General features: G+C 43.5%; 1 protein-coding gene and 1 long non-coding RNA gene across 3 annotated transcripts in view; one reads left to right on the top strand and one right to left on the bottom strand.

Moving 5' to 3' along the window:
- The window catches only part of LOC124308085 (leishmanolysin-like peptidase), a 213,388-nt gene that overhangs the window by 98,233 nt on the left and 88,279 nt on the right, over nt 1–26,876 (bottom strand). For both annotated transcript variants that reach the window (XM_046770432.1, XM_046770433.1), the window contains exon 2: nt 2,597–2,697. In XM_046770432.1, the coding sequence (XP_046626388.1) occupies nt 2,597–2,697 (101 nt within the window). The remainder of the gene's footprint in view (nt 1–2,596; nt 2,698–26,876) is intronic.
- Nucleotides 1–26,876, top strand: part of LOC124308093 (uncharacterized) — a 181,355-nt gene that overhangs the window by 89,903 nt on the left and 64,576 nt on the right. The gene's annotated exons all lie outside the window — the stretch shown is intronic.

The raw sequence follows: 26,876 nt of genomic DNA, 5'->3' as shown, positions 1-26,876 counted from the left end.
GGCGTCACATACTATGATATCCCCCGAGCAAAGGCAGATTCGCTGCGTTACACGGCCGTTCCATTCTACGTTATGCCCATACCTACACTACACCTTGTACGAGAGGGACGAGATTTCAAGCGCTGAGTCAAGCTCGGAGCGGCGTACAAATGAGGGACACCCGTTCCCATTTCCTTCGATCATATCCACGGAGAGTAATCTTCCCGTAAGTCCCGCGCGTGTCGTTGGAATAATTCGCGTATAGAGACTACTTTTTACTTCTTCTTCCGTCCACCGCGTTCTTTCTTTTTTCATTTCCGTCGTTATTTTATCAAATACTTGCCCCCACGGGGAAGTTTATCCATTTGGTTCTTTGCTCCTGTATATTTTGGTCTTTTTTTTTTTTATCTGTTATCTTCTTTCTTCTTACATCAAGAGGACAGGGAAAAAAACAAGACATTAAGACCGGGTGACTTTATAAGCTACAATAAGTACGAGACGCGAAATATCGGGTTAGACATCGTAACGAGCTTGACTTTCAAAGTTAAATTTAGTTTAAACTTTGCAACCAAGTGTTTACGTATGACTATATACACTTTCTGTAGCGTTCTCGCGTCCACGAAGTTTCCAAACTTTCCTCCCCCACGCAACAGAGGTACACACACTTCTGGAGTATTAGGATTAGAAGCGTACAATTGCTCAAATTCTGATCAGTCTAAGTAACCCTTGCCGCATTGCTTGGAAAGAAAATTCTACCGGAACATATGAGAGTCAGGTAGGTGTAACAAGGAGAAAAAGCCCACCAATAAACACAGCCGTACACAAATTCTCATACCCTTTGTCCGCATTGATTTGAAAATAAACGAAGATGTGGGCCAGAGGGTTAATCGAATTCGACCGGGGCGGTCCAAGTGCTGGTAACAAGTTGGATAAAACAGCGGGAGCAGGGCAAAGCTGCGAAGGTTAGCGAGGCCATTAAGCTGTGACCAGGAATCACGTAACGCGATAAAAGCTTGCTCTCGCCTCGCCTGGACGCCCCTCGAACCAACCCTGAGGTAGGCTTCGTGTTTACAACCTATTGTTAATTATTACTGGTTCGCGATTTAATCAGTCATTTTCATGGCTCTCATGGCAGGGATTATCTTATGCTGAAAAATAATTATCCCTCGAACGGAGTTATCTAGGAAATTTCTGAAAGCTCCGGCACGAATGCCCACCCTGTAGAGTGTAGATATAGGTACCATAGAGCTTTCAAGATTGGCAAGTCAAGTCTGTACGATCTTCATCCATGACTGCTATACGTCTCATATAATTAGGCAATCACTGAATAGTTTAGCAAAAGTTTACCCCGAGTGTTTGTACGAGACGGAATATGCGCGCCTATCGTTACAACCCTCACCCCCCCCCCCTCCCCCCGCCCCTTCTCCACCCGCCGAGTATAATTCAGAATTCCCGCTAAACACAGGGTGAATTTTCCGTACAAGACCTTCCCTCTGGATCTCTAATTCATACGACACTGTGCCTCGAGGTATCGACCGAGAAAAGATTTTCCACGTTTTCAATCGTCGGCCAAATGATTATTATTATTACTCCGTTCCTGGATATTCAAAGATGGAAATTCTTCGAGTCCTCGTACGATCGTGTATTGACCGTAAACCTACGCACGCAAACGCGTAACTGTAACGAGAATTCATTTTCAAGCCACTATTGCGAACCTACGTCAAAAGCGTTTCGATTTATTTCCACCTAATACGCAGCAGCCTTCTGACTCCTCGTCCCACGCGCCTGTTGAATAACAGCTTCGATTGATCGACGATACTTTTTAGTGCTGACTTAAAAATATAGACATGGTTATTTTCAACCGTAATGTACATAAGGTCCCTGAATTCCGTCGATTTGCCGCAATTACGTCGTATAAAAGTTATTCCACGATTAAATAAAAACTGAAATGATCCGAAGCGTCATCATCGATTCAACGCTGTTATGACACAGCTGTAAATATTGATCCGCTCGGTAACGAAAGGAGCGTGAAAATACCTCTGAACCTTGTAAACGCGTCATGAAGAATCTCTGGCTACCGTGAATTAATACCTTCAATTTCGAGTTGCGAAGCATTACGTGAGTCCGTACACAACAGTTTGAGCACCGGGTTACGTATCACCCTTGCAAACACACCTATCGGCATATGTGCGCGCGTATAAGAAAGGCGACCGCGTAACAACTCATCAACGTTATATTTCTGTTACATCCACCGTATTACGCGTCAGGTTTTATACTCGAAGCACAGTGGCGAATGACGCAAATCAGAGATAATTACCCGGCGCGTACACGTCGTTATAGGCATGAGGGGGGAAAAAAAACCGCAGGCAAATATTTCCCCGCTACTGGAATTGCGAACGCGCCGCGTTATTATGATTAATGGGGTTAAAATGCCCGTGCGACGGACGAAGAGTGCTTAAATGTGTTTCTCGACGACGTAATCAAGCTTATTTTGCGACTCTGAGAACAAGCATACTCCGCAGGGAACACGGTTCGTAAATAATTCCACGAAGATCGTAGTGCAGGGTAATTAAGTAGTCTCTTAAAGAGTAGCGGCGATTTGATTTTCCCAACTCACCTATAGACGCTCTCGTCGTACCAAAGCAGGATCCTGAGTGGTTGACTGATGCTGCGCTTCTTGACTTCGTGGACTGGATCAACGTGGACGCCGTGAACAACCTGAAGCAGAAATTATCGTTGGTTAAAAAATTGGTCGTAATAATTGAGTTAGCGGTACGTCAATCGCATAAGCGCAAACTTTGGGAGAGGAAAAAGTTTTCACAGGCAATGCATGTACCGAAAGGAAACGACTGAAGTTCCAGCGTACGTTTTATTTTTTACGAAGACAGTAAAGTCGGTTGTTAACAATGGGTTTTATGTTGCTTGTTGGTACCAGTACCAGGAAAACTTTGGTGCGCCCCGTTACGTCGGTCCCTTCCTTACGAGGGCGCGATAATCACTCGGTGTAAAAAAACACTGCACGTGCCTGGGTAAGCAGAAGCAGACCAAAGAGACATGCGCACAGTTACAAAAGACTAGACTGAAGCTTTGTGCATTTTCAAAGAAGCAAGAAGCAGGGTACCGCTCTAATCCAATGCAAGACAATTTATTCCATCCATGGCTGACAGTCGCGGGTACGGCGAAATGCTATGTCAATGTTCTCATTGTTCGAATTCGTCTCGCTATTGGTAAAAGACGTAAAACACCTCGTCGCGAGATTTCTCTAGATTTCCCTACAGCGGGTGAAGATGGTAATAAAGAAAACCGCAACTTACGCGCTCCGGTGAGCGTACGACTTGAACAATGAGTGGCGAAAGAAGCGCCAGACGTCGAAAATCCAGTACCTGAGCTCGGAGGGAAGTGGAGGCGGCATCGACCCATCCAATGCCCGGAAAATTTCAAGCTTAAAGCGGGTATATTGTTGGGCAACAATTTAATTTCCCGAGAAATCCTTCGTCATACCTACTCTCACGGGCTTCCGGTTATGTCCAAAGAAGAAAACAAGGAACAAATTGGAGGAGAAGGAGCTGGAGGACTACCGAGAGCGAGAAGCCAGCTACGAGAAGAGGGTGAAGGTGAGAGTTGAGGGCTGAGCGTGGGAAGTCTCTTGCGTAGAGAAGCCAAATTATCGTTCGCACCACACTCACGACCCTCGAACAATCTTGCCATTTACTGCACAACAACCTTGACATCAGGGACAACGCAGACATCACTTGCAAGCTTGAAGTCCTTCGGCCTCATACGGATAGCGGGTATTGACCAATTGCCATTTCGGAACACAGAATGACCCGCAGCTTTTCTTTCCACTCTTACAAATCTATACTTGGAGCTTATACCTGAGGCGTAAATTGAATTGTTCCGATGAATGTTAAATTTTGTACGAAGCTGGGTTCCGTTTTTGCGTTTGCTGACCGGACCACAAGGTTTCTGGCCCATTTGGACCGACCTTTTCGAACTCAAAATTAAGGGAAATGGCTTCCTTTCAGGAGTAAGACTCATGTATTGTTCGAGTGGATACTCGTTCCAACTCTTGCGAAAAGTTCAAGTGCGCTTCAGAGCGCGGCCATTGTGAGTTGCATATTCTAACGTAAGCTAAAGTTCTCCCGGTAGAAGTTTAATTTTAACAAGGAAGTAACCGCGGAAGCAACCGAACAACGAAGCCACTATAAAACAATCTGCCTGAATCAAACTTTGAAACTCCAATACTACCAATTTAGTTGAGAGAGTTACGTTTTCATTAACCTAAAAACTACCGCCAAGCGCGAAGGGCTGCATCAAGTTTACGCTGGTATACATTATTGTTGTTCGATATTCACGGGGCGGAGAACGTGAACGAAAAACACGACGTCTGACTTATTGTTAGTCTAACCAACTTACGTCCGATGTATGGGTTCGCGTCGTCGGAACAACAATTACGTAGAAAAGAAGCACTGCAAAAGCTCGTCCAATCAAGAGAACCCTGTCACGTTGCTCCACGACGAGATTGCTGACTGAGAAAATTTTCTACAAAGTTGGTCGAGCGAAAGAGGTATTTTTACGTACGTAAATTTTGCACTGAATTCAATACCTCCATCCACTTTTTCACCGACTAAGCAATTCACCTTCCACCTTGCATGCCCTCGATGCATCCATTCTTAAGATCATGACTTTCCGTTGCGTACAACCATAAACAATATCGTATTGTCACACGAAGGCTGGATCGAGATACGGCGGGGAGTCATTCAAGGTGTTAACTGAAGGGTGGGAGGAAGTTGTTACCGCAAGAAGAGGTGGAAGGCCAAGCAAGTGACAGAGGCTCCAAAGTAGAGTTACGTGTACTTCAACGAACTTCGCTCTTAGGTGCGTCTTGCCTCTTAATTATCAAACTTTACCCAAGTAAAGCTCTGGATAGTCACGGCTAGTGGCCTCCCCCGTCCTTCGTAGCCCCAAGAAATGTCCCTCGATCGTTTCTCTTCACTCGTTACTCCCCCACATTGATCGTACAAGAGGTTTTGCAGTTAATTGCTTCGCTGTCTTTAGTGCCGTCGATGACTTGGAGGTAAAATCAACGAATGCCGCGACAAGTCAAAGGCAGGAAACGGTCACGGGGTCTTGGACGTGTCTGGTAAGATATTCGAGGAATTGCACGAAGATCAGGAATGTCGAGTGTTCGGAAATTGACTACTGCATATCAAGTAACAAATAATTTATCAAGTTACCGTTTCACCAAAGGTCCGCTCAATATTGAGATACGAGGAATGTCTCGTAGAACGCGTGCAAAGACACTAGCGCAATTTCTCGATGAATCAGGGTGAGATTTTGAGCAAGCTTCCGACTCGGACAACGGTCAACGAACGGTCCGCGGTTGGCAGTTTTTTACCGTCCGATCCCTGTCATCCTCGAGCCGGAATCACCGCCGAAAATAGTTATTCCAGCACGCGGTCGGGTGTTCGGTGACAAAAATGCGAAGGGTTCAACTTTACAGCCTTCGCGACCTAGTCGAAAGTACCCACCGGCTATCCTGCTGCATCAGTGAGGTCGTGATGGTCCGACTGGAAATTACGACCACTACCGAAAATTACTCATCCAGTGGAGATATTGGGCCAAAACCAGACAGGTCGGTTACATAATATACACCTCGAGTAATTCCGGTCGTTTTTACGCCGGGCGTCATGCCATCTCGTGGATGACGATCACCGCGTATCCTGGCAATTTAATCGTCAGGCTAGAACCTCAGGCGGACCGGAATGGCTTGCGAAGACTATCCTAAGCGGTCTTTCCGACGGAGACTAAAATTATCTCTTATCGGATCTTCTCCGAGGTATCAAGGAGTCTCTGGATATCCTCTACGAGGGGGGAAAAAGGAGATTGTCAGGGGAGTCACGTCGGGCATAACGACGCCGTAAGCCGCTTCTTGGTTCACCGCTTCTCCTTCCAAGATGGCGACTCGAGTCACGTTCGCCTTTCAATGAACGTAAGCGTAAAGGTTATACGGACGAGCCCCCCTCCTTCCCCGCTCCTCTCTTCCCTCTATCTCTCTCTGTCTTATTCGGAAAAGGGGTTTTGACACAGATCGAACTTCTTCTTTTTGACTCGCGCGGCGGGGATCAAGAGGAGAGGGAAGATGGGGAAAAGCAGTCCGACCCGGGTGAGATTAAATTCGATTCATCATTCTTATATATATGTATCAGCAATTACCCGCCGATCCTGCCACCGCGCTGTGCCCAGATATAGCGCGATCTGTTTAGCGAGAAGAAAATCATCTCTGGCAGTTGATCGACTCCCGTTTCACTCATTCATTTATTTTCTTTTTATAATATCCACGATTGCGTCGCTTTATCACTCCTCGCCTGTTTACAGCCAGGTTATTTTTCACCCAGAAATTCGTCCTCCGGTAAAAGCGTAGCAGACTTCCTCGAGGGGATGATTATATTTAGAAATGAAAAAGTATGAAGAAGAAAGAAAAAGTCGGATAAAAATGTTCATTGAAATTATTATTGTAATTCTGATTATATAAATAATTATGCATATCAGGCTGCAGAGGGTGTATTATGTGTAATGCGATTCACGTCTCCGGGGGATGAAATTTATAACGGTTTTAATCTAAAGGCACGGAGCATAAAATTCGTGATTTGAAAAGAGACGAGAAAGGCATGGCGGAAAACGTCCCCCCCCCCCCCTCTCACCCCCAATGAAAGGAGGAAGGGGTGGACACAGCCGCGTCTTGTCTTTACGGAAAGAGAAGATTTATTTGTATCCCTGGTAGGGGATAAACGAATGATGAAATTCTCGTCGAAACGGAGTTGGGTTATAAGAAAGAAGCGGAAGAGAAAAGCGCCGTGAGTGAGGGACACGGAGAAAGAAGAAGACGATCCATCGATCCGGGTACCAGGAGCTTAGCTTTATTTGGCGTACACAGAGACCGGTCTCACCCTATTCTTTTTCGCAGTTTGAAATTACGCGATCTTTCTTTCTCTCTCTCTCTCTCTCTCTCACTCCGTAGCAAAGAGTTTAATTGCCAAAAACTTCGAGGGTTGGAGGTAAAATGACTGCAGACACGACTTAATTCGAGGAAAATTTTCAGCTACTTGGTGTATTCCGGATTTCGAATTATAGTTCTTTGATCTTTAGTGCAGAGCTGCCCCAACCCTTATGGAACCGACCCTCTCGCGAAGAACAAAGACTCTACTTGCCTTTCAAGGAGCATAACTACCTTTACATTTTTACGTCCACCTAGCCACGGGGCACTAGACAAAGCAAGATATGCATCGTGAAATTTGTCTCCCGCAGGCGTGGTTCCAACGTTTTCCTCTTCGAAAATGAAGATCTTTGCGAAAGTTTTACCTCTGCCCTTCCGAAGTTGTGCAAATCCGAAAAGAGCAATTTGTTAATTAGTTTTTACTGTTTGAAACCGCGCGTCAATACATCCCACTTGAACCTTTTCCGGTTCTTCATTTACTCACAGATGTCTTGATCTACGAAACTACAATCGTGTAAAATAATTAGCAAATTGAAATAATATTGCTGTAAAAACGAAACTGCGGTATGAAAGAGAATAAAAAGAAAATTCGCTACTTTACAATTTCTCGGAGATATATGAATAGGAGGTGAAATTAACTGCAGCAAATTGCGCTAGTTTTCACTAGGAAGGATATAAATTATACGGATATTTTTAATTGCCACATTTATGCACTCTCCTCACTGTACGTCGTGTAGAGCGTGCTAATAGCCGACCGGACCTAGACCAGGTACCTACCTACTTTGGACCTTCGCCACTGCATGCAGCGTACATCAACGTCATTTGATAACCTGGGACTGAGGATTACGTGGCCTCCTTTGTTTCCTCGAAAAGATATCCACAGAGAAACGAACGAGGGAATTGGTCGGTCGACTTACCGACGCGCGTATCTCCGACGAGGAGTATCGTTAAAAAGAAAATTAGGATCTTCCCGCTGATGACACCGTTCAACTTTTTAATTACTCCATCTCGAGAGGAGAGAAGCCACTCTCGCTCCTACCCAAGACTCTCTTCTTACTCCTCTTCTTACCTGACGCTGTCAATGTCAGGGAGGATGATCGCGCCGGACGCGACTGGGTCAAAAGGTGAACTTTAACGCCAACTTTTAACGCTATAGTTTGGAAAAAATTTCTCTACTTCTTGTCGGCGAGCTCTCCGTGCGGGCTGAAAACTCCTCCGGCGAGATTGCGGGCACTAGTTTCAAGATGTAGGGATAAAACGAGCTGCCGCACATCACCATGCAGGGCAATCACGTGAGTTATAATAAACCCGTAATCGCACTGTTCATCGTTACGTGAATTTATGTTCCGCCAGCTGTATATAATATTCAGAAGGTTTACGGCGGAGTTATTTTCATAACTGTTTTGGTCCATTCACGATACTGATTTTTATACTCCTTGGTTATTTCTACGGGTATTAAATGGTATTCATTAAATCCAGCGCTGATATTGAATTCCGAGAGTATACAACGCTGCTCGTGTACTGCCATTATATCCATGTATCCATCGTGCCTGGCAACAAGAATATCCGAAAACCTTGTTTCGCCTCGGAAATTAAAATAGCGCGAGATAAAATATGTTCCAAGCACCGTTGATTATCGCTAATGAAACAACACACAGGCTATTTGTAATAGATCATTTGTGCGCGTAACGTATGATAAATCGAATAATATCCATCATCGGAGCCGAGGATACGATTCAATTTCGAGAGGTAGCATCTGGTCCATAAATAGGTGCAGAGCTTATAAATATACACGAAATGGATTCGCGTTCGCGTTACGTCACCGCGTCGAAACATCGCTGGTTATTACATACCGTGGGTAACGGTAAACTCAGCTATTGTCAACCTCCGAGAGACGAGCGTTATTCGTCACGTCAATTATGCATATTTATTCACAGGACCGTGAAATCCGGCGAGTGAGATGACACTGACAAGGAAAACTGCTTCCAATGATGCGCTCGCTCTGCTTTACCGCTCTGCTCAATGAAAGACTTTTATACTGGTGGCCTAGAATCGAGAGCAAATTCTTTACCTAATTTTGTTAACAAACTTCAGGTTTACGTAACTTTACCAAAAAGTTTTGTCTCATTGAAACTTACAAGACACCTTTAAGAGAATATTAACAACACCCGTAAGTGTTGGAAAAAAATTGCATTGAAAATTTCAATTTCCGTCCAAGCGCGTAGCAAAAAAAGTGCTTTTTTCGTATCATAATTATCCCAACTGGCGATATTTATTTTCCAGGTAGGTTGGTATTTTATGTACCTACAACTGATCCGCAGACGAGACGAGCACTCCGATCTTTCAACTTGGATACGTGTTTTTATCAGAGAAGAAATTTGGAGTTCAATTGTGTCGCGGTCGTTTATGAAAAACACGTTAATAATGGCTGGCTTTCGATGGTTTCTCATTGATTTTCCACCCACACTAACAACGCCGCATTCAGTCCGAATACGACTTTCCGAATGGGCTTGTTGCGGATTTGTAAACTCGTCGACGAGGATGGCCAATGTTGTCTATACATGTACCGAAAGAGTTTCAGGTTGTGTAATCCGCGACGTGCGATACGAACCACTAATTGAACCAACGTGACAATTAGGTGGTGCTGCAATTGTCTGGTCGCCATTGTTCACTGACTCGTGTTCCGTCATACTGGAAGCTTCAATTAATTAGCAGGAAATTTTTTTCACGTTTTCTATCGCTTCGTGTATACTGTTAGCTCCGCAAACAATCAAAGAGACATACGTGATGTCCACAGTACGGAGACACGTGCCGGAGTCGAGAAGGTTCCGTTAATCCTCCTTGTTACACCATAATTGGTGAGCTCTGAATTTGATAACAGCCAGTATGCCGACCGCAGACTAATTTCGCCTGCAGAGATAGGTATGCAAGGCACACACCTGGCGTTTCGCCTAATTTCATGAAACGTGCAGATGCTTTTACGAGCATCATACGTTTGATGTACCGGCTGGGCCGCCGGTCCTCTACACTCCTGGGGTATCGGTAATTCGGCGATACGTACGTGCGTACGATCGATCGAAACGCGTACCAATGACTGCGAGCTATGGAGCTTTCAATTCGACGAATTTGACCCTCGTATTATTTTCATTTCCCGTACAACGGCAAAAAAAATAAGTGACATTCGATCGAGGTAAACAGGGAGGCATACCGACAGACGTGTATCCGAGTGGTAAATTTGACTCGAGTAGCAATCGAAGCTAGTGAATTCACTGAACAGGGCCGTAAATTCAAAGGTTTCCCTATTCTCTAACCTCGAGAGATCTATTCGACCGCCTAGCGAGGTCAAACCATCCGTCCGTACAGAAACGGAAAAGCGTTTGCTTGCGAATTCTGGAACTGTTTAGCTGTTTAACGAGAAACCGTGCCATCCATCTTGATTGGAGTGAGAAAGACCGCGAAGTGGAGTGGAGCGGAGGGAGAAGGAGAAGAGATGGAGGAGGAAGAGGAGGCAACCAGAAGAAGGATGAAGACGGACCGCAGAGGGCAAAACCAAAGGTTGCTAACGAGCTTTGGTGGCTGCGGCAAGGTGGTCAGAGAATTTCCTTCTGCAAGGGTCGACGGCTCTCGACTCCGTTTACTCTTCACTCCGAGACATTATCAATTTCAAGGGAGAAAATTCAACCTGCGTGGACGCGGCGCTCTCAGGGTTACTTATGAGAAGCGAAATTCCCGACGTGTTGACCCTTCTCCATCGGCACCCCCTCACCCCAGACCCTCTTAGTTCTTACGGGTTCATGTCGACCTCCGCCTCCGAGTACATATCCATCTTCGCTACCCCTCAGGGTCAAACCTTCAAAGGCCTCGAGTGACGTAAGGAAAAACCACGAATTGGGCTACGACGACACCAGGATCGTATCTAATTTCGGGTTGTTGTACCGCTCCGAAGGTTCGTGTTACTCGGAGGCGGGAAACTCGTCTGCAAGAGGAACTCGTTGAGTATACTCCTTGACCCAGTTTATCCTATAACTCGAAAAGGGCCGATTTTAATCTGCAATAAATGTCCCTGGTTCGAATTGAAAAGTAGAAAATTATTCTGAGGAATATATACATACATATATATATATATATGTACATATATATAAGTACGAGCAAATTTTTCGGATGGATTCACGGCGGTGAATATTGGCCTTGCTACAGGAAGTTATCAAATTGATGAAATAGTGGCCTGGGGCTCTTTTGAATCTGTTCTCGGAAAACCTTAAACAATATCTCTTTCATTCTGGGGGAGAAAAATCCGAACGAATTCCGAGTTCGAATAACGGGTGTCACTGCGTGGTACCTTCGTTGAATATAATATGTTTGGTGGGGCGGGACGAGGATCTCGCAGGGAGGGAGAAACTTTGACGGTGTTTGGGATGAGCTTTTCAGAGCTTCCAGAGCTTCCAGAGCTTCAGGATCACACATGGAATACGTCCAGCTCGGAACCGCACGTCGAAAATCACGGGAATCTGATGGGCGGTTACCTAACCAAACAATAGCTCAGGGCTTTTGTATAAATTAAAGCAATTTGCATCTCATTGCTACGCAGATTCGTCCCCTTCAAGACGGTAAAACGTATCCACACACATAAACCCTCCTGCGTAGGTGAAATAAAAGTTCGGGGATATTGGGGTAAGGAAAATTTCTGCTGGCTTGCAGATCTTCCAATTCCAGACGTTTTGCTACAGTTCCCTTTGACTTCACTTGACTTGGGAAATAAAGCGAAAAGTCAAACATCGTCATCGGTGTAGATATTCGCTATTCCACGACCATTTGTTCTCACACTAGTCCGTTGGATCTACGGTTGGTCGCAGTTCACCGTCATTGCCGTTGTTGCAAGAATAAACGTCTCGAGACCTGCACCGCCAGCAAATTCACCAGACACTGCAGGGAAATTATTCAACCACTAAAGAGGTATGAGTGATGGTGCGTTGGTTGTCATTGATATCCGGTATGAAAAGGATCCGACGAGCTGGGGATTAAGTGATCAATTTTGCCGAAGACGTACGCGGATCCGCGTAGACAATCAGGATCACCAGCAAGATTGAAGCGACTGTAACGACGAGAGACAGACGATCCGAAAATGTACGCGTCACTCCTCCGGGTGACGGGAACTTAGGGATCTCGGATCCCGAGGAATTAGTGACGGGGGTCTCAAAGTGGTTTGAGCTCCAGGCCTAGGGCCGGAGGGAAGAGACGCCAAACGCGAAACGTGGAACAAGGATCCCAACCAGGTGGTGGTGGGTGAGGAAACTCGAATTCGTCAGCGTCGCTGCCAACTGGGATCGAGGAGTTCGGAGTGAAGGTAGGTACACACCTCGAGTGCTGGTTGACTGCTGCAATATGTTTGTTGGATGAGAAGTTTGCGGAAGAGGTAGGTTGCCACCGTTGCCGCACAGAGCTAACGGTGATAACGTCGGTACAAAGAGGAGCCACCCGGGAGAAATGGAAGCTCCGGAAATTCTCTCCGCTGCTCCGGAAATCGATCACATCTGACCACCACCGGCCAACTACGGTAGCCCAACAAAACTTACATACAGGTATAAGCACATCGCGGTTCGTTGCTCGATTTCAGACCTCACTTGCTTCTCAGAGTTTCGTGCGAAATTTGTATCTACCGCCTCGTCTTTTTTTTTTTTTTTGTCATTTTCGATTCTTTTCTATCCATAAAATTACCAAATCTTACCTCGTTACACTTCGGTGTATAAATTACACGCAAGAAGAGTAATTATAAACTTTGCTCGTTGAAGAACGGGGGAAAAGAAGATGAGCTAATTTGGTTTGTCGGTAGGTATAATCTAATTTCTTGCGTTAATTGCAAAATTACAAGAACACTCCCCGACATCGTGAAAGGTTGGGATAACTAGTTTCTCTCAGAGCGGAATATCCTTTTACGTAACACTCTTTTAAAGGATCAGCGGATCTCAACCAAATAGGTGATCGGAATAGTCATCTACCTTCTAGATTCGTTACCAAACGATACTTTACGTAATTTTTTTTTTTTTTTGTGGTGATTCCGTTTCTCTGCGTATAATATCCGACGCGTATCCGAAAACGTTAGCTTCAAACGATTCCCAGCGTATTATACAAATGCTAGACGTTAAAACAAAGGAGCAATAGTTACAGCAGAAGACCTGACTCCCGGAACATGGATAGTAACGAGCTTTAACGGAATCTGGAGTGGGAAAGCTTTTCCAATTGTTCAAACCAACTTTCAACATTCCTGCGCTACGGGTTGTACCGGTACCGGTAGTAACAGCATACTTACAGTTATACCGGAGTAAAAAGGAGGAAACGTGCTAGAAACGTATACGAAATAAAAACAAAGTAAACCGCTATCTAACATCTGCACAAACTTAGTTACAATTAAAACTGACGACGTCGTTATAACATTGATTCAATTATTCGTAACCGCGCAGTATATAATAATGGTTATATACCTAGTGTCCCTACAAAACAAGAGATAATTTTCTAACGAACTTAAATCGCCGGAGGCGTAAGTAAGTAGAACTTTGATGTTAATAACTACGTTAACATCTAATAAGGAATAATAATGGAATATGTTCATCATATAACATTAACGTTTGTAGCTAATTATACGTATTTCAAACTTCCCACAATTTCGATTCGTCGGAAAACGGCGGCCAAAATGGAGACGTTGAACGAATCCTGTTTTGCAGTGCCTCTAGTTACACCTATCCAAGAAATCAATATCAGGCTGTTTTTTCAATGCTATATCCGATCATTACTGTACAAGTAGACATCGGTTTTGTGGAGTTTTTAGACGAGTATTTTATACGAACCTCATTACGGTTATATCGTAAATATGGCTATCGTGATAAAAAAAAAAAAGACAATAAGACCAAAAAATTCCCAATACAAAAAAGCTTCAAAAGATTAATCCGCCGCGGTGAGTTTTCTAAAGGAGGGGGATGATTCGTTCGCGTCTTTTTTTTTATCATATTTTTATACGGCAATCTGCTTCCAGTTAGCCAGCTTTCAGCATCAAATTACGCCGCTGAGAAGAGATTAATTGCGAAAAAATAGCTTTTATTCATCGGGTAATTGGAGATGTAAAAAATGAGTACAGACTAAGAGTACGCCCGCAGCGTCTGACTTTGACGCGTTGCTTCGTTCCGCTCAATATCCGTTGGCATCCGCCGATTCCAAAGCTTGCCTATAGATATAATAAGGCCGTATTATCGCAGCCTGCAATTAGCGGCGCAGCATACGATCGGATTTCGGACTAATCGTAACTGCCATGCGATTTCGCAACAAAGATACAGCCAGATATGTAAATACAGGAAGATATATACGGTGACTGTCACAAGTTGAAGTCCGACGATTGTGCTTTCAATGCTGCTATTACCGGTAGTGAGATTGTCACATTAAGTAGCGACTCGTGGCCAAAACAGTTAAATTTAGTCATTAGTGCAGCGTTGCGTGATCATGCATCATATATAATGTGTAAACCTGTACGACGAACGTAGATGTTACGCGTTAGGTTAGAACCAGGTTGAATTGGGTGAAAGTATTTGCAGAAAGTCAGAGGCATAAAGCGATCGAGGAGGGAAAAAAAAATCATAAATCAAAGTTGAACATTAACTATTCCCCTTGCCGTGGAATGGGCGGGAGCCGCAGGACAAATTGTAATATCAATAAAACCGCGGGACGTTCTGTGCGTGGCTTCGTTCGCGTAATGAAATGTGCAAAAAGTAGGCTGTGTACACATGTCATCATCGTTGAGTACGTACACGATTCGGTCTGTGGATAATCTTTACCCCTTACGCCGCACGTATATTCGAGGCACGATGGATAGGATTACCAGCATATTATACATGTAATACAATACAAATCGATATCTCGGACATGATAGGAAATTTTTATTTTATTTTATTTTTTTACTATTTTTTAATCGGGAATTTGTACGATTAAAGAATCGGAATCGCAAGTACGGAGTGTTTCGTTGTAAAATTGTAATTCTTGCAAAAGCTTACAGCCTGTATAAACAGTGAACAAGTATATTGGACATACATGCATACAAATTCGCGTATATCAGGGATGAACGTTTGTTTTATGCAAACGAAGGACGCGCGGGATATTCAACGGGGGTAAAAACAACAAGGAAGGGAAAGAATACGCGAATTAACCCCGGAAAATTAAAATACGCAACCGCGTATATATCCATGCCAGCTATACGTATATAAGTGCCTTTAAATTCTATGCATAAATGTATGATGTGTTAAAAGCTTTCGCCTCCTCGTCCTGGAAAGTCGCATGCACGTACGCATACCTGATCATTATACGATAAATTTGTTGCACAGAATTTGTACTGAAGTTTCCGCAACATTCCCACCCTCTGTTCGAACCACAACCGTGAACATGCCCAGTATGTAGTTTGTTGTGAAACAATGTTCGAATATGAAAAAAAAGGAAAAAACGAAGAAAAATAAAAAAGATACATTCACAGATGGAGATCGGAATACAAAGCGAAAGTTTCGCGTCATATGCGAAGCTTACTCGACGAGTTTTTGGTACGGACATTGAATCCGGGGCGGGATTTATGGCTATTAAACAATAGACGGGGTGCGGCCTGACTTTTGGAGGATTTGGAAAGCCGGGACGTAGAGCGAGCGAACGATGTGAGGGTCAACAGTTAGAGCCGACAGCTTTTAGAGACAATAAACTGCTTTTCCGTATGTTTTCATGGCTGCACGATATACGGAGTGTGGGTTAGTATGTATATATATACATATATATATTAATATATATAAACATCAGTGAGTATAGGCATAGAATACAGTCAGGCGAGAGGATTTAATCGAATGTGAATTTTATTTCGCGTAGATCATTCGAAACAGAGAGATTTGGCGTAGTGTAAATGGAGGCGAAAATGGAAAACAAACAAAGAAACACTCTTGCGATAAGAAATAACTTATTGCATTGAGCTGAAGAGACAACGCGAATATAGCGCAATTCTATCCTATGCCTACCATTATTTTTAACCACTGAATGTCACGTGATCGCGGAGTTTTCCTTCTCGTAAGCTTCATCGTAAGTAGAAAAAGATGTCAGGGTTTTGTCGAGGCTGCTGTGAAAGCTTTGTATATTCACTCCATATATATATATATATATATACTTCCATGATCTGTAATGCGTAAAATCCATTTTTTTTTAATTTATAACCGAAAAATAACTATAATACAGCAACGTCACGTTTTACGCATGCCTGCATAGCTGGATACAACCTCACGATCAGACACGTATACATTTTTTTAAAATAATTTTTTTTCCAGTGTCCCGAAAGTGATGAATAATTCTAAAATACTTTTTTTCTGTACTAGTTAGAGTACGATTTCACTTGGTATTATTAGAATTATAAAAAACCAAGGCCCTGTGTGTAAGTGATTTATATTGGAAAATGGCAAGACGTTCTGTGGATAATGTGGGTCGAGTACTTCATCCCTGTGAAGCTGTGAATGTAGTTGTATTATCTCAATAAATAAAGACCATTCTTAAGCTTTAATTAGCATTTTTAACCGTTCCATTTCGTACATTTGTCTCAGAGTCATGAATTTTTAAACAAAACTGCTTTTTTCACGAGTTCATGTGTTTATTGTTGTTTATATAATAACTTATACTGCAAACTTTTATCGTAAAGTAAAAGCCTTGAGCGTGCACACGAATTTTGGCAAATTTTTAAAAAGACGTTTCCGAATCTTTTTGAGCACAGAGTCGATTCGCCCCCGCCACACACTTGAATGGTGAAAAAAAACCGCCACAGCGATCGGGTTAAAATATTATTTGAATTCAATATTTTCACATTGATATACGGAATAATTCAGATTTTACGTCTGCGCACAAAACAGTTTTGTACATACGCGTATACGTAACTTTATCCCCATCGATCATTTTCGCTCCAGTGTCCTTCTCTACTTATTACGCGTAAACGATCACAGCACGACGACACGTGCATACAATTTTTATCCAATTTATGCATGCGCGTACGATAAAAAGCATAAACAAAACGGAACCCTGAAAAAGAGGTACAGAGTAATGTTATAGAATTACCGCCTCGCTAACCGCAAACAAATATTCTTCGCGCCATTAAGCCCGGCAGTGTCATTCCGTCTGGCGTGGGCGTGATATGCGACACAGGCGAGTATCGGAATGTTTACACGGTATATGCGATAAATAACGGCTGAACGATTTTCCTCGATCCACCGGCCGAATCGTCACCCGTGTACAGGAATTTGATCCCATCGTCATTCCCGTTCCCACTGGGAGATGAACAGCAACGATATTTCCAGTCACATTGCCCGATTCTCGTGCCGAAATCGCGTTCTCGATTATTTTATTCTTCTTCTCCCCATTCTTTTTATCACCGCAGCATGACGCGATTGAATCGTCTGATCGCACGACGAACAGTAGGTACGTTTTAATCGAGCTAATCAGCGCCACTGAGTTTATTTCTAATCGGTTGTAACGGATGACTCGAAGGACCGTCGACAAAAATGGGGATGAAACGACGGTGTAAATCGCAGCGGCCCCGCAAGTGTTGATTGGTTGAAAGAGGGTGAGTTTGAAATGACGACGCGCGCATGCAGAAACCGCAATACAGAAGCTGCGTGAAATGCCGCAAAGTTATTTGTGCAGAGCATGATTTCCTATACGTTCACTCCCCTTTCGGCCTGTCATAGAGCCCGGTATTCCAATATCCCGTCAATAGAAACGTTTGACGACGGTGTACCGTGTGCAAGCTCTTCTATCCAGAGTGAGGCTCCTGCAGTAGTTTATTTCCACCGTTGATCAAATATCCGCAGAGCACGGCATGCCCGTATTTCGAATGGGTCGGGTGGTTAGTTTTTATTTTATTTTCACCCATCACCGTCATTCCGCATTTTATATAAACACTTATAGTGTGTACCCACGTTCAACATCGTGCAACGATGAAAGCACACACCTCGTTATCAATCCCGTTCCGGTGAAATTTTATTTACGCAATCCTTAATACAGAGGCAAAGAGTACACGCGGTATAACTCCGTTGGTTCAACGGACGGATTGGAAAACAGGTAACGATCGTTAATGACGGAGATGAGGAATCGTACCGTCGAACGGCGAAGAGTGCCTCACGACAAATGATCCGCGTTCGTACTTCGAAACCGTGGAGTTGGCTAATCAAGAGCATCAACAGCGGTCAGTGGAAACTGCTAACGAGACTCGAGAGTAGACTTCGCAACTTGTACCGTCCAGTGCAGGACTCCTGGAAACTGTGACGCGTATAATAAGTTGATATTGCTGATTTCCTCGCGGCAGCACATTTCAGACCATATATGTGCAAGCAAGTTTAATGCAACTCGGTGCACATGAAGCGATACAAAGAAGTTACTATATCGTTATTAGCGAGAAAAACTCGCAGAGAGACGAATTACGAATATTTTTGGTTAATTTTTCAAAACACCAAAAATATTCCAATTTCATTCACTCTGTTGTTACATCGTCGTTGCGTTCTCCAGATTTAACTCGTGGTTCGTAACGGATCCATCGAACACGGGTTCGAAAGCAAGTATCCGTATATTGATTCGCACAACGTCAGCGAAGCGTCCTCGATCTCCGCCTCTTCGCTTCTATATCCTCTGCCTAACCTCAAATCCAACCCCTGTCGAATGCATAGAATTATGTAATACTCGTATGTACAATTTACCTGCATATATTTCATGTATATACATAGATAGACATACACAACATTCACGCCGGTTTGTTCGAGGATTCCCTGCGTGTGTCGTTCCGTACGTGTGGCCGCATGGATATGGAGAAGGCGGTATGCGCCAACTGTTAATATCCATAAATGCATATGCAGTGGATCATACACGTTTATACGGAAGTACAATGCAGCGTCCGATATTCTCCCCATTGCAGTCGCGGGTTCCGACCGCTGTGCAGCAGTGATCCTGAAGTGGTCTTCATCCATCCCCAAATTTCCGCATGGAAATTTTTACGCGATCTGCATTTTGACATTTGACCGGAGATGAAGAAGATCGCTCCGATCGAAACGCTAACGCGACGGTTTAAGCCCCGACTCGTGTTTTCTAAGATCGGTATAATTTTGATCTTCAGCTCCGGTCGGTCGAAACTTCGCTAATCGCCGGGTTTAACTTGGCTGAGAAGTTATTCCCGGTGACTCTGCAGTCGGTACGGAATCTCAAGTTTCCAGTCGCCGCCATTCTCTCCGTTCCGTGCAGCCGGTGGTTGGGAAACGATGCGACGGAACGCCGGCCAACAAACGGATTCAAAGCCACAGAAACTATTTTCCGATAATGACGACATTTGCCGACGACTACGGGGTCGCCCGACTTCGGATTGCTCGGGAAATTCCAGCGTTATACCGGCGGTGCATCAGTTTCTCAACTAACATTCGTTAGAGAAGGAGGCAAAAAGCCCTTTTTGCACGCTCCGACTAGGAAGGAGGAGATATCCAACCCCAGCCAGCCTCGTACTTCGTCTTTAGTTTAGAAAGGAGGAGGAACACCTTATCTTATGTGCAGTTATATACATATACATATATACCTGTATATACGTGCAGCGAAGTTGAACTGTTCGAGATAAAAACTTGAGCCTGAATCCAACGGGAAAAGTGTAAAGCCTCTCGGAGATAGTGATGGAGTGAGTGCAGCGAGGAGAAGGATAAAGATAGAGATAGAAGAGAAGAAATCGAGGAGAGGATCAAAAGTTGTAGTACCTGGAAGAAAAGTAAGAAAAAGGAGTAAAGATCGGCGGGGTGATGAACGTTGACTAGCAACGACATCTTGCCGGTCGAGAAGATTCGATACCTATAATAAATATCGAAAAGTTGGCTCGGAACTGGCCATCATTTTTTTACAACCGTTCGCGTCTCGTGCTCGCGGAATTGACGATTCGAGAAAAGAGAAAAAGCTTCGGGTACTGCAGAAACTTGTAGTTACCGGGTGGCCGCAAGGGTAGAAGCAGTATACTTCTTATCTCTTGCTTGGCAGCCTGGGAAAATGGGGTCGAGGTTAAAGGACGAACCGAGGAGGACGTCGGGAGACGAGACGAAACTGTACGCAGGTCTACACCGAGTATTAATCACCGTGATTTACCAAACCTACGAATCGTGGATCGGCAGGCTTGCGTACCGGTTCGGTCCGACCTGGAGGTAAGACCGAAAGCTCAGCTTCAACGATCTCGTCTTACCTGAAACACAAAGAAATAACAAGATACGTGAGATACGATTGATCGAGTATTTCGCTGCACCGTAGTTGCTGTTCACGAATCAGGATAAATTATTTCATTAACATCGTTTCAAAGGACGATAGGTATGCTGTGATGTGAGCTGTAACGCATTGCGAACGTTTGCTTATAACGAGGAGGAGATGGGTTTGAATTTGAGCTTCGATTCGGAGGGTGAATATCAAGCGGGATAAGAAATCCTCGGCAATTGACGAGCGAGTCGATTGAATGTACCATCATCACCGTCTCTGCGATACCCGGGGATCCTAACACTTGAACAGATTCAGAGAAAATGAAACGATGGAAGAACACTTCGTTGGATTTATATAGCTTCATGCGCTTGTTACAAGAACGATGCCTTCAAGGAATACGAATAATCAATAAAAGAAAAAAAAAAATTAGAGTAGAGAAGATTTTATTCGATGACAGTATACTGAAGCAAACATTTTACACGATGCGTGTATAAATTTATTACATACACGCGTGCTCGATTGTATTTCAATCTGATAAAAGGAATGAGATGAAGAGAAGCAAAAAACAAAAAAAAAAATGTAAAACATCCCCCATCGACGTTTGCTAAAACTGTGTGACGTGAACCAGCAGCTAATTATGGATAACCGAGTGTTGAAAAACGGCATTCCTCGACTATGACAAACATAATTCACCCCTGGTACAAGTCAAGCTCGTACGTATAGGGTATATTTCACCCATTCATCCCCCTTCTCTTGCAGTTTCATCCCTCAGCAGCAGCAGCAGTAGCAAGATGCGAATGGCGTGCCAAGAAAATTGTGTGAGAGAGCGAAGGGTGGCGGGAGAGAGGAGAATAAGGATGTGGTTCTTTCGCTTCGGCCAGCGAAGCGTGAAGAACCATTTTGTTTCGCGGGTTAGATTCGCCCCACGGCTTACAAGTGACCGATGGAAGGGAAACAGGCCAAACTTATTTACTCCGAACAGCTGTTTGCTCAGCTGTGTTGCAACTTCGATTTGCTCCACGAATACAATCTAAGTAAGGATAATCTGTAGACCTGTTCTACTTCGATCCGCGAAATGAGTTCAATATTTTACCGTTTCTGATTCTTAGTCCCAAGTGAGAAAAATCGACAACCCATTTCTGTTCTTTCCTATCTAAGTGTATTTCTGTTTTTGTGCATAATCCATCGTCCACCGAATCCGCAACGAGATGAGAGAAAAAAAAAAAAAAAAACCCAATAAACTGGAAACGATTCGCGGTTTTATTACCTCTTTCTGCAACACACGTATCGTGTATATATGATAGAGAAGGAGGCGGGGAGTTGGTAGATATGAACAATCAGTCACGTTGATTGTCAGGTTTCAGGTGTGTATTACTAGGCGATACGCATGTTATTCCCCTAAATTTTCACCCCCTTTCGCAGGAAATCCCGACGGGATTCTGATGGGACGTGTTTCGGTGTGCGGGATGAATACGGGTGGAGGTGAAGGCGGAGGGGGCGGGGGAGGGAAAAATTGCGTTCATCCAAGGGTGCAGCGAGGGTGTGTGAACACGGTCTTACCTTCGGCCGAATTAATCTCGCAGCTCATTCGCTCCCTTCTCTCTCTCTCTCTCTCTCTCTCTCTCTCGGTGTCTTTCTTAGCCTTTCTCTCTTTCACCCTCCCCGAGTAAGAAAAGGGAAATGAAAAGGGACGAGTGAAGCGAGTTTCGGCGCCGGCCGCACGGCGAGGATTACGGAGGAGATTTTGCGGGCGAATCTGATCGCCGGCGGATAGTCGAAGCGCGAGAAGAATTAACCGAGCAAAGAATGATTTACCGTCGGGACGTTGATTGTGTGCCGGAGCTATAGGTATAACTGCGGGCAAACGGAGCCGGAAGTTGTGGAAAACAAAAAGGGGTTCCCACGAACGATTTGAGGCGAGAAACTCCCGGGGATCGAGCTTAAGCCCGTAATTAACTGGACGGATTAATTAGCTCAGCGCATTACCCTGTCTGGCTACTCTACTGCACCGTTTTCAACGGCATCGGAAAATTCAATTATCCACATTTATTTATTTCTTCAGCTTTTGGACAGGAAGCCGATGGTCGGCGGGGGACAATTTGTTTTTTTCTATCGTCTTAGAATAAGAAACAACGACAACGACAACGGCATCCCTGTGAAATTTTATTTCCCTATTAGAGCTTATAAAAAGATGTTGCGTCAACGGATAAAACGGAACAATAATGTGCTGATGAGAAGGAGAGAGAAAAAAAATCTGATTAACCCTATTCGTATGAGAAGCGAAAAAATTACTAGCTGCACTGTTTATGCATTCATTAACGATATTGTACACGCGGATACGTACATGAATATGTAATTCGTATGAAATGATATCCCGGAGTGTTTTGTGCTCGGTAAATTAGTACCTGCATAGCATCGCAAACAGGCGCAGCTGCCGCTGCTAGATCGATTGTTTGACACCAACGACGATATTATTATACGAACAGTGTTGTCGTTGTTTTCCTTTTCCGCTCTGTTTACCCTTTGTGCGTTGGGCCAAAATTTCCGTGTTGCTTTGAATTGTTCGTTCGCCTACTTATATCGTTAAACGTGTACAATTATCGTTTTGACCAGCGAATAGTATTCAGCTATTCAACTTCCGGCAAAGTTTCAACTCGTATCTAACCAGCAATAAATTTCCTTCCAACAATTTCATTTCAAAAGTTGCCGAAAGTTTTACGCGACAGCTTTGTTCAGGTACGTAACAACTCGACGAATCCCACGCGTCAAATATCTGTGACCAATTTATCACTGTCTCTGTAAAAAGAAAGTATACAACGAGACTGGAATAACCGTATCGCTGAAATATATGAAATAATTTTCTGATTCAAGCCTGTGTTTCGATTGGCATATAACGCGGTTATAAGGATCTACGGATTTTTCGTGCGATTCAAATACAACGTCAAGATCAGCACGTCACGTTTTTTTACCCTCCCCCCCCCCACCCTCGACTTTCACTCCGCACTGTGTGATTAACCTTAAAAGTTTGTGCCTGCAACAGCGTTATTAATTATCCAGAAGAGAAAAATACGAGGCGTTGGGTATTTTTGAGGAATAAAAAAGTAAAAATAAAAAACCACCAACAGGCTGCAGGTAATTATTCTTACAACAATGAGGGGAAAAAGAGGAAAAAAGGAAGAAAGAAAGAAAAAAAAAAAAATAACTCCGCCGAACGTGAATAAATTTATTGCCGGATGTTGCCGGCTCGTGCAAGGGTCTACTCACGGGACCCTTCATCAAACGCGAACAGTTTCATTTTTCTGATATCTCACACAGCTACGTTATATCACATTATACACACGGTGCCCCATACGTCTCAACAGAACCGTGCAATGGGTATAATAATAATAATAATAAACGAATCGTTATTTCCTCCCGTAAGCGATAGACCTTCGTATTTGAATTCACATAAACGATCTATGCGTGATATAAAAAAGAAACCAACATAAGTTAGACACGAATGATTGTATTACCTATATTGATAATTTAAAAATTCTATCTGACTTTTCATTTTACTCCCCCCCTTTTGTTTTCTACACCATTTCACAGAGTAAGCCGTCCTTTTTTCGAATGAGAATTTCAAATCCACTTGAAGGAATAATAACGCATATATGTGTATAGCGTGTAACGACGGTTGAAAATAGGTGAAATTTGGCGAAAAGGAAACTGAAAGCCCCAAAATTAAAAAATATCGAACAAACATTTTCACACGACGCTGTCTCACTTTTTTTTTCCGTGTATTTCGCCGTATTTCGCGAATCGAAAAATATGTTCACCGATCTGTTTCACAGATTGGGTTTAAACCGGAAAACGATGCGGAGGTACCGCGATAGGGTTAGACTGCAGATATTATCAATTTCTACTGTATCGGCTACGCGCAATTACGATCGCGTTCGATTTATCGATCGACAGGCGGATACACCCGCGATCCAAATCCGAATCCCGTCCGACTACCTCCCGTCACGTAGAGCCTCGACGAAACCTTAATCCCGACTCACGCAGCCCGCGTCGCTTTAATCCTCGAACTAAACCGAACACGAGGATACACCTAACATGATACAGTGGCGTACACACGACCCACCCTTCCACCTGCATTATGCATTTGCATTCTGAACGATTCGGATTTTGCATACCAAGTCCAGCGCACAAGGTATACATATGAATATGATTTTCATAAGCCCTGAGGAAGACCTGCAGAGAATTATGGGTAATTTGTAAATCGAGTTGCCGAAATGATCTTTGAGTCGAGAACAAATAGAAAAAGAAAAAATTTGAAAGGTAATGCATGCCGCAAATGATAATACGTGATATCCCCTTAATTTATACGGGTATAGGACGTAATTTTTTCCTTCGCCAAAAGAGAGAAAAGAGAGAGGTGAAAAATAAGGATAATAAAGAGGGAGGAGAAAAAGGGTATGCGATGATTAATTCGAAGCCGCGCAACGCGGTTACGGCCTAACTTTTCGTCAGTATGAGCTTATTACACGTACGCGCAGCGAGAAAACCGCGACCGAAATGAAAAAAAAAAATCACGTTAAACAGAAAAAGGACCTTAATAAATCTCAAATTAGACCGTCGTCAAGCCGGCGAGCGTCAGACGGTGACGTGAATATCATTGTCAAAGGTGAGGAAAATGTAAAACCCACGCAAATAAGTCCGACGAATTTTCATCGTACGTGTGTAAAAGTGGAAAGGACGAGATATAGATATAGATGGATGTTTAACGAGAGAGAGAGAGAGAGAAAGGGAAAGGAAAGTACAAAAACGAACGCGCACCGAGGGATGAAACAAGATTTTAAAAATTCGTCGACGCTTAATTTTCCCCGCGTAGAAAATCCCCAAACTCGTCAACGACGTCCGCTCTGATCGTTCTAAATTTACAAAGGGGATTACAATTTTTTCTCGTCATAAACCGAGGTAAGACGGTGCGAAATTATTTTAGATAAAAACGAAAGTGAGAACGTAGTCTTCCCCATTTAAATCAAATTTCTGTTCTGAAACAGTTTAATATCAATCAATCTAAAACATTACACACGGCTGACAGACCGAAAAAAAAGATACATTTATTTACAATAAAATTACTGTTTAATCTTGACCCTGATTTTGAAAATGAGGAAAAAAAACACTTTCTTGTTATTTAAAAAGCAATTTCTCTACAGCACGAGTCTCGTCACAAATACCTGATACTTTACAGCTATCTATATTAAACACATACTCGAAGAGTCTCTCTTGAAGCATCTCGCGTTTAAAATTTTCTACTATTCACCGCAACACGCGATCCGGAAGACGACCATCTTTGAAATAAGAAAGAGAAACAATTCATACATATTTCAAGAATGCAAAAGTGAAATCGTAGAAAATGCGAGGATCAATCTTGAGATAGTCGCGAAAACGACGGTTTAGAAATTCCCCGGTGTGACTGCAGTGTCGGAGTTTGCACACTACGGACATTTGTTGAACCGTTAAAACTTTTGCGACGGTGAACCTGCATGTTCTATTCCGCATACTCTGTATAACCCGCCTCCTTTCCTCCTTTCGCGCTCCGTACGGATCTACTGGCCGGCGTTACCGGAACGTTATAACAGTTTGTGAATAGTTTAACCGTTGGTTGAATGTGAATGTGCCATGTAGCTGCGCAGCTATGTGAAAACAGCAGAGAGTGAACCGGAGCCCATTTTCAAGTTCACGACCGCGTTTCGTTTCGCTTTTTATTTTTCGATTCCTCCCCGACTTTTCGATCGCTTCGCTATTCTTCAAAAAAGAGAAAAAAAAAAAAAATGGAAAAAGAAGCTTGACTCGTGTCTTCAACGAGCTTTGATTTCCTCGCCTAGCACAAATTAGCGACACAATAAACTGATCGTCATCTCGTAACGAGGCGTAATTTACGTTGCGTATATTATTATAAACCGTTTACACGTGGACGAATATTTAACATAAGCCATTACTTACATAGTGGATGAATTTGAAAGGTCTTTACCCAGGTGCAAATCTTTCGACCGAATTGTGAAAGAAAAAAATCGAAAAATCATTGGGCAGCCTAAACTTAAAGATCTTCTGAGAGCTTGATTGGTAATTAGCAAATTTTTTCTCAATATTTCGTTACGTTAACGTGACTAACTTGAACTTGGTCGTTTGCAGACTTGTTCGTGGTTACAATTGTAGAACGTGACCAGGTACAGTAAAGTTCGCATTTACAGATTCATGGGAAAGAAAAACGATGTGCCCGTAAAAACGAACAATTTTCTAGCGTAAACATGCGAGTCTACAGCTGGGTGAAAAAGGGAAGTTGAGACTCAGCTGTAGGTAAAACATTGTAAAATCTTGAAGTGCGTAGAAACGCGCCGGTTTTCTCAACCCCCGTAGATTCTGCAACCACCTTTTCCTTCCCTCGTGAAACCCTAACGTTCAGCCTGGGTATATTTGCATATGCCCTAGGAGGTTGTTGGGTCCCTCGACTAGGTTTCATCGACAAACGGCTCGGAAAGCCGCAAGACACGTGAAGAGAGTGTGCAGGTATCGGTGTTATTAAAACTTTTGACAGCCGAGGAGTGCTTTTCTCTTTCCCTCCGAACTTGCGAAAACAAGGAGAATATCGGATGCG

The sequence above is a fragment of the Neodiprion virginianus genome, chromosome 6 (genome assembly GCF_021901495.1).
Source record: "Neodiprion virginianus isolate iyNeoVirg1 chromosome 6, iyNeoVirg1.1, whole genome shotgun sequence".
Taxonomy (NCBI): Eukaryota; Metazoa; Arthropoda; class Insecta; order Hymenoptera; family Diprionidae; genus Neodiprion; species Neodiprion virginianus.
The sequence above is the reverse complement of the archived record's forward strand: the minus strand, read 5'-3'. Positions and strand labels throughout refer to the sequence as shown.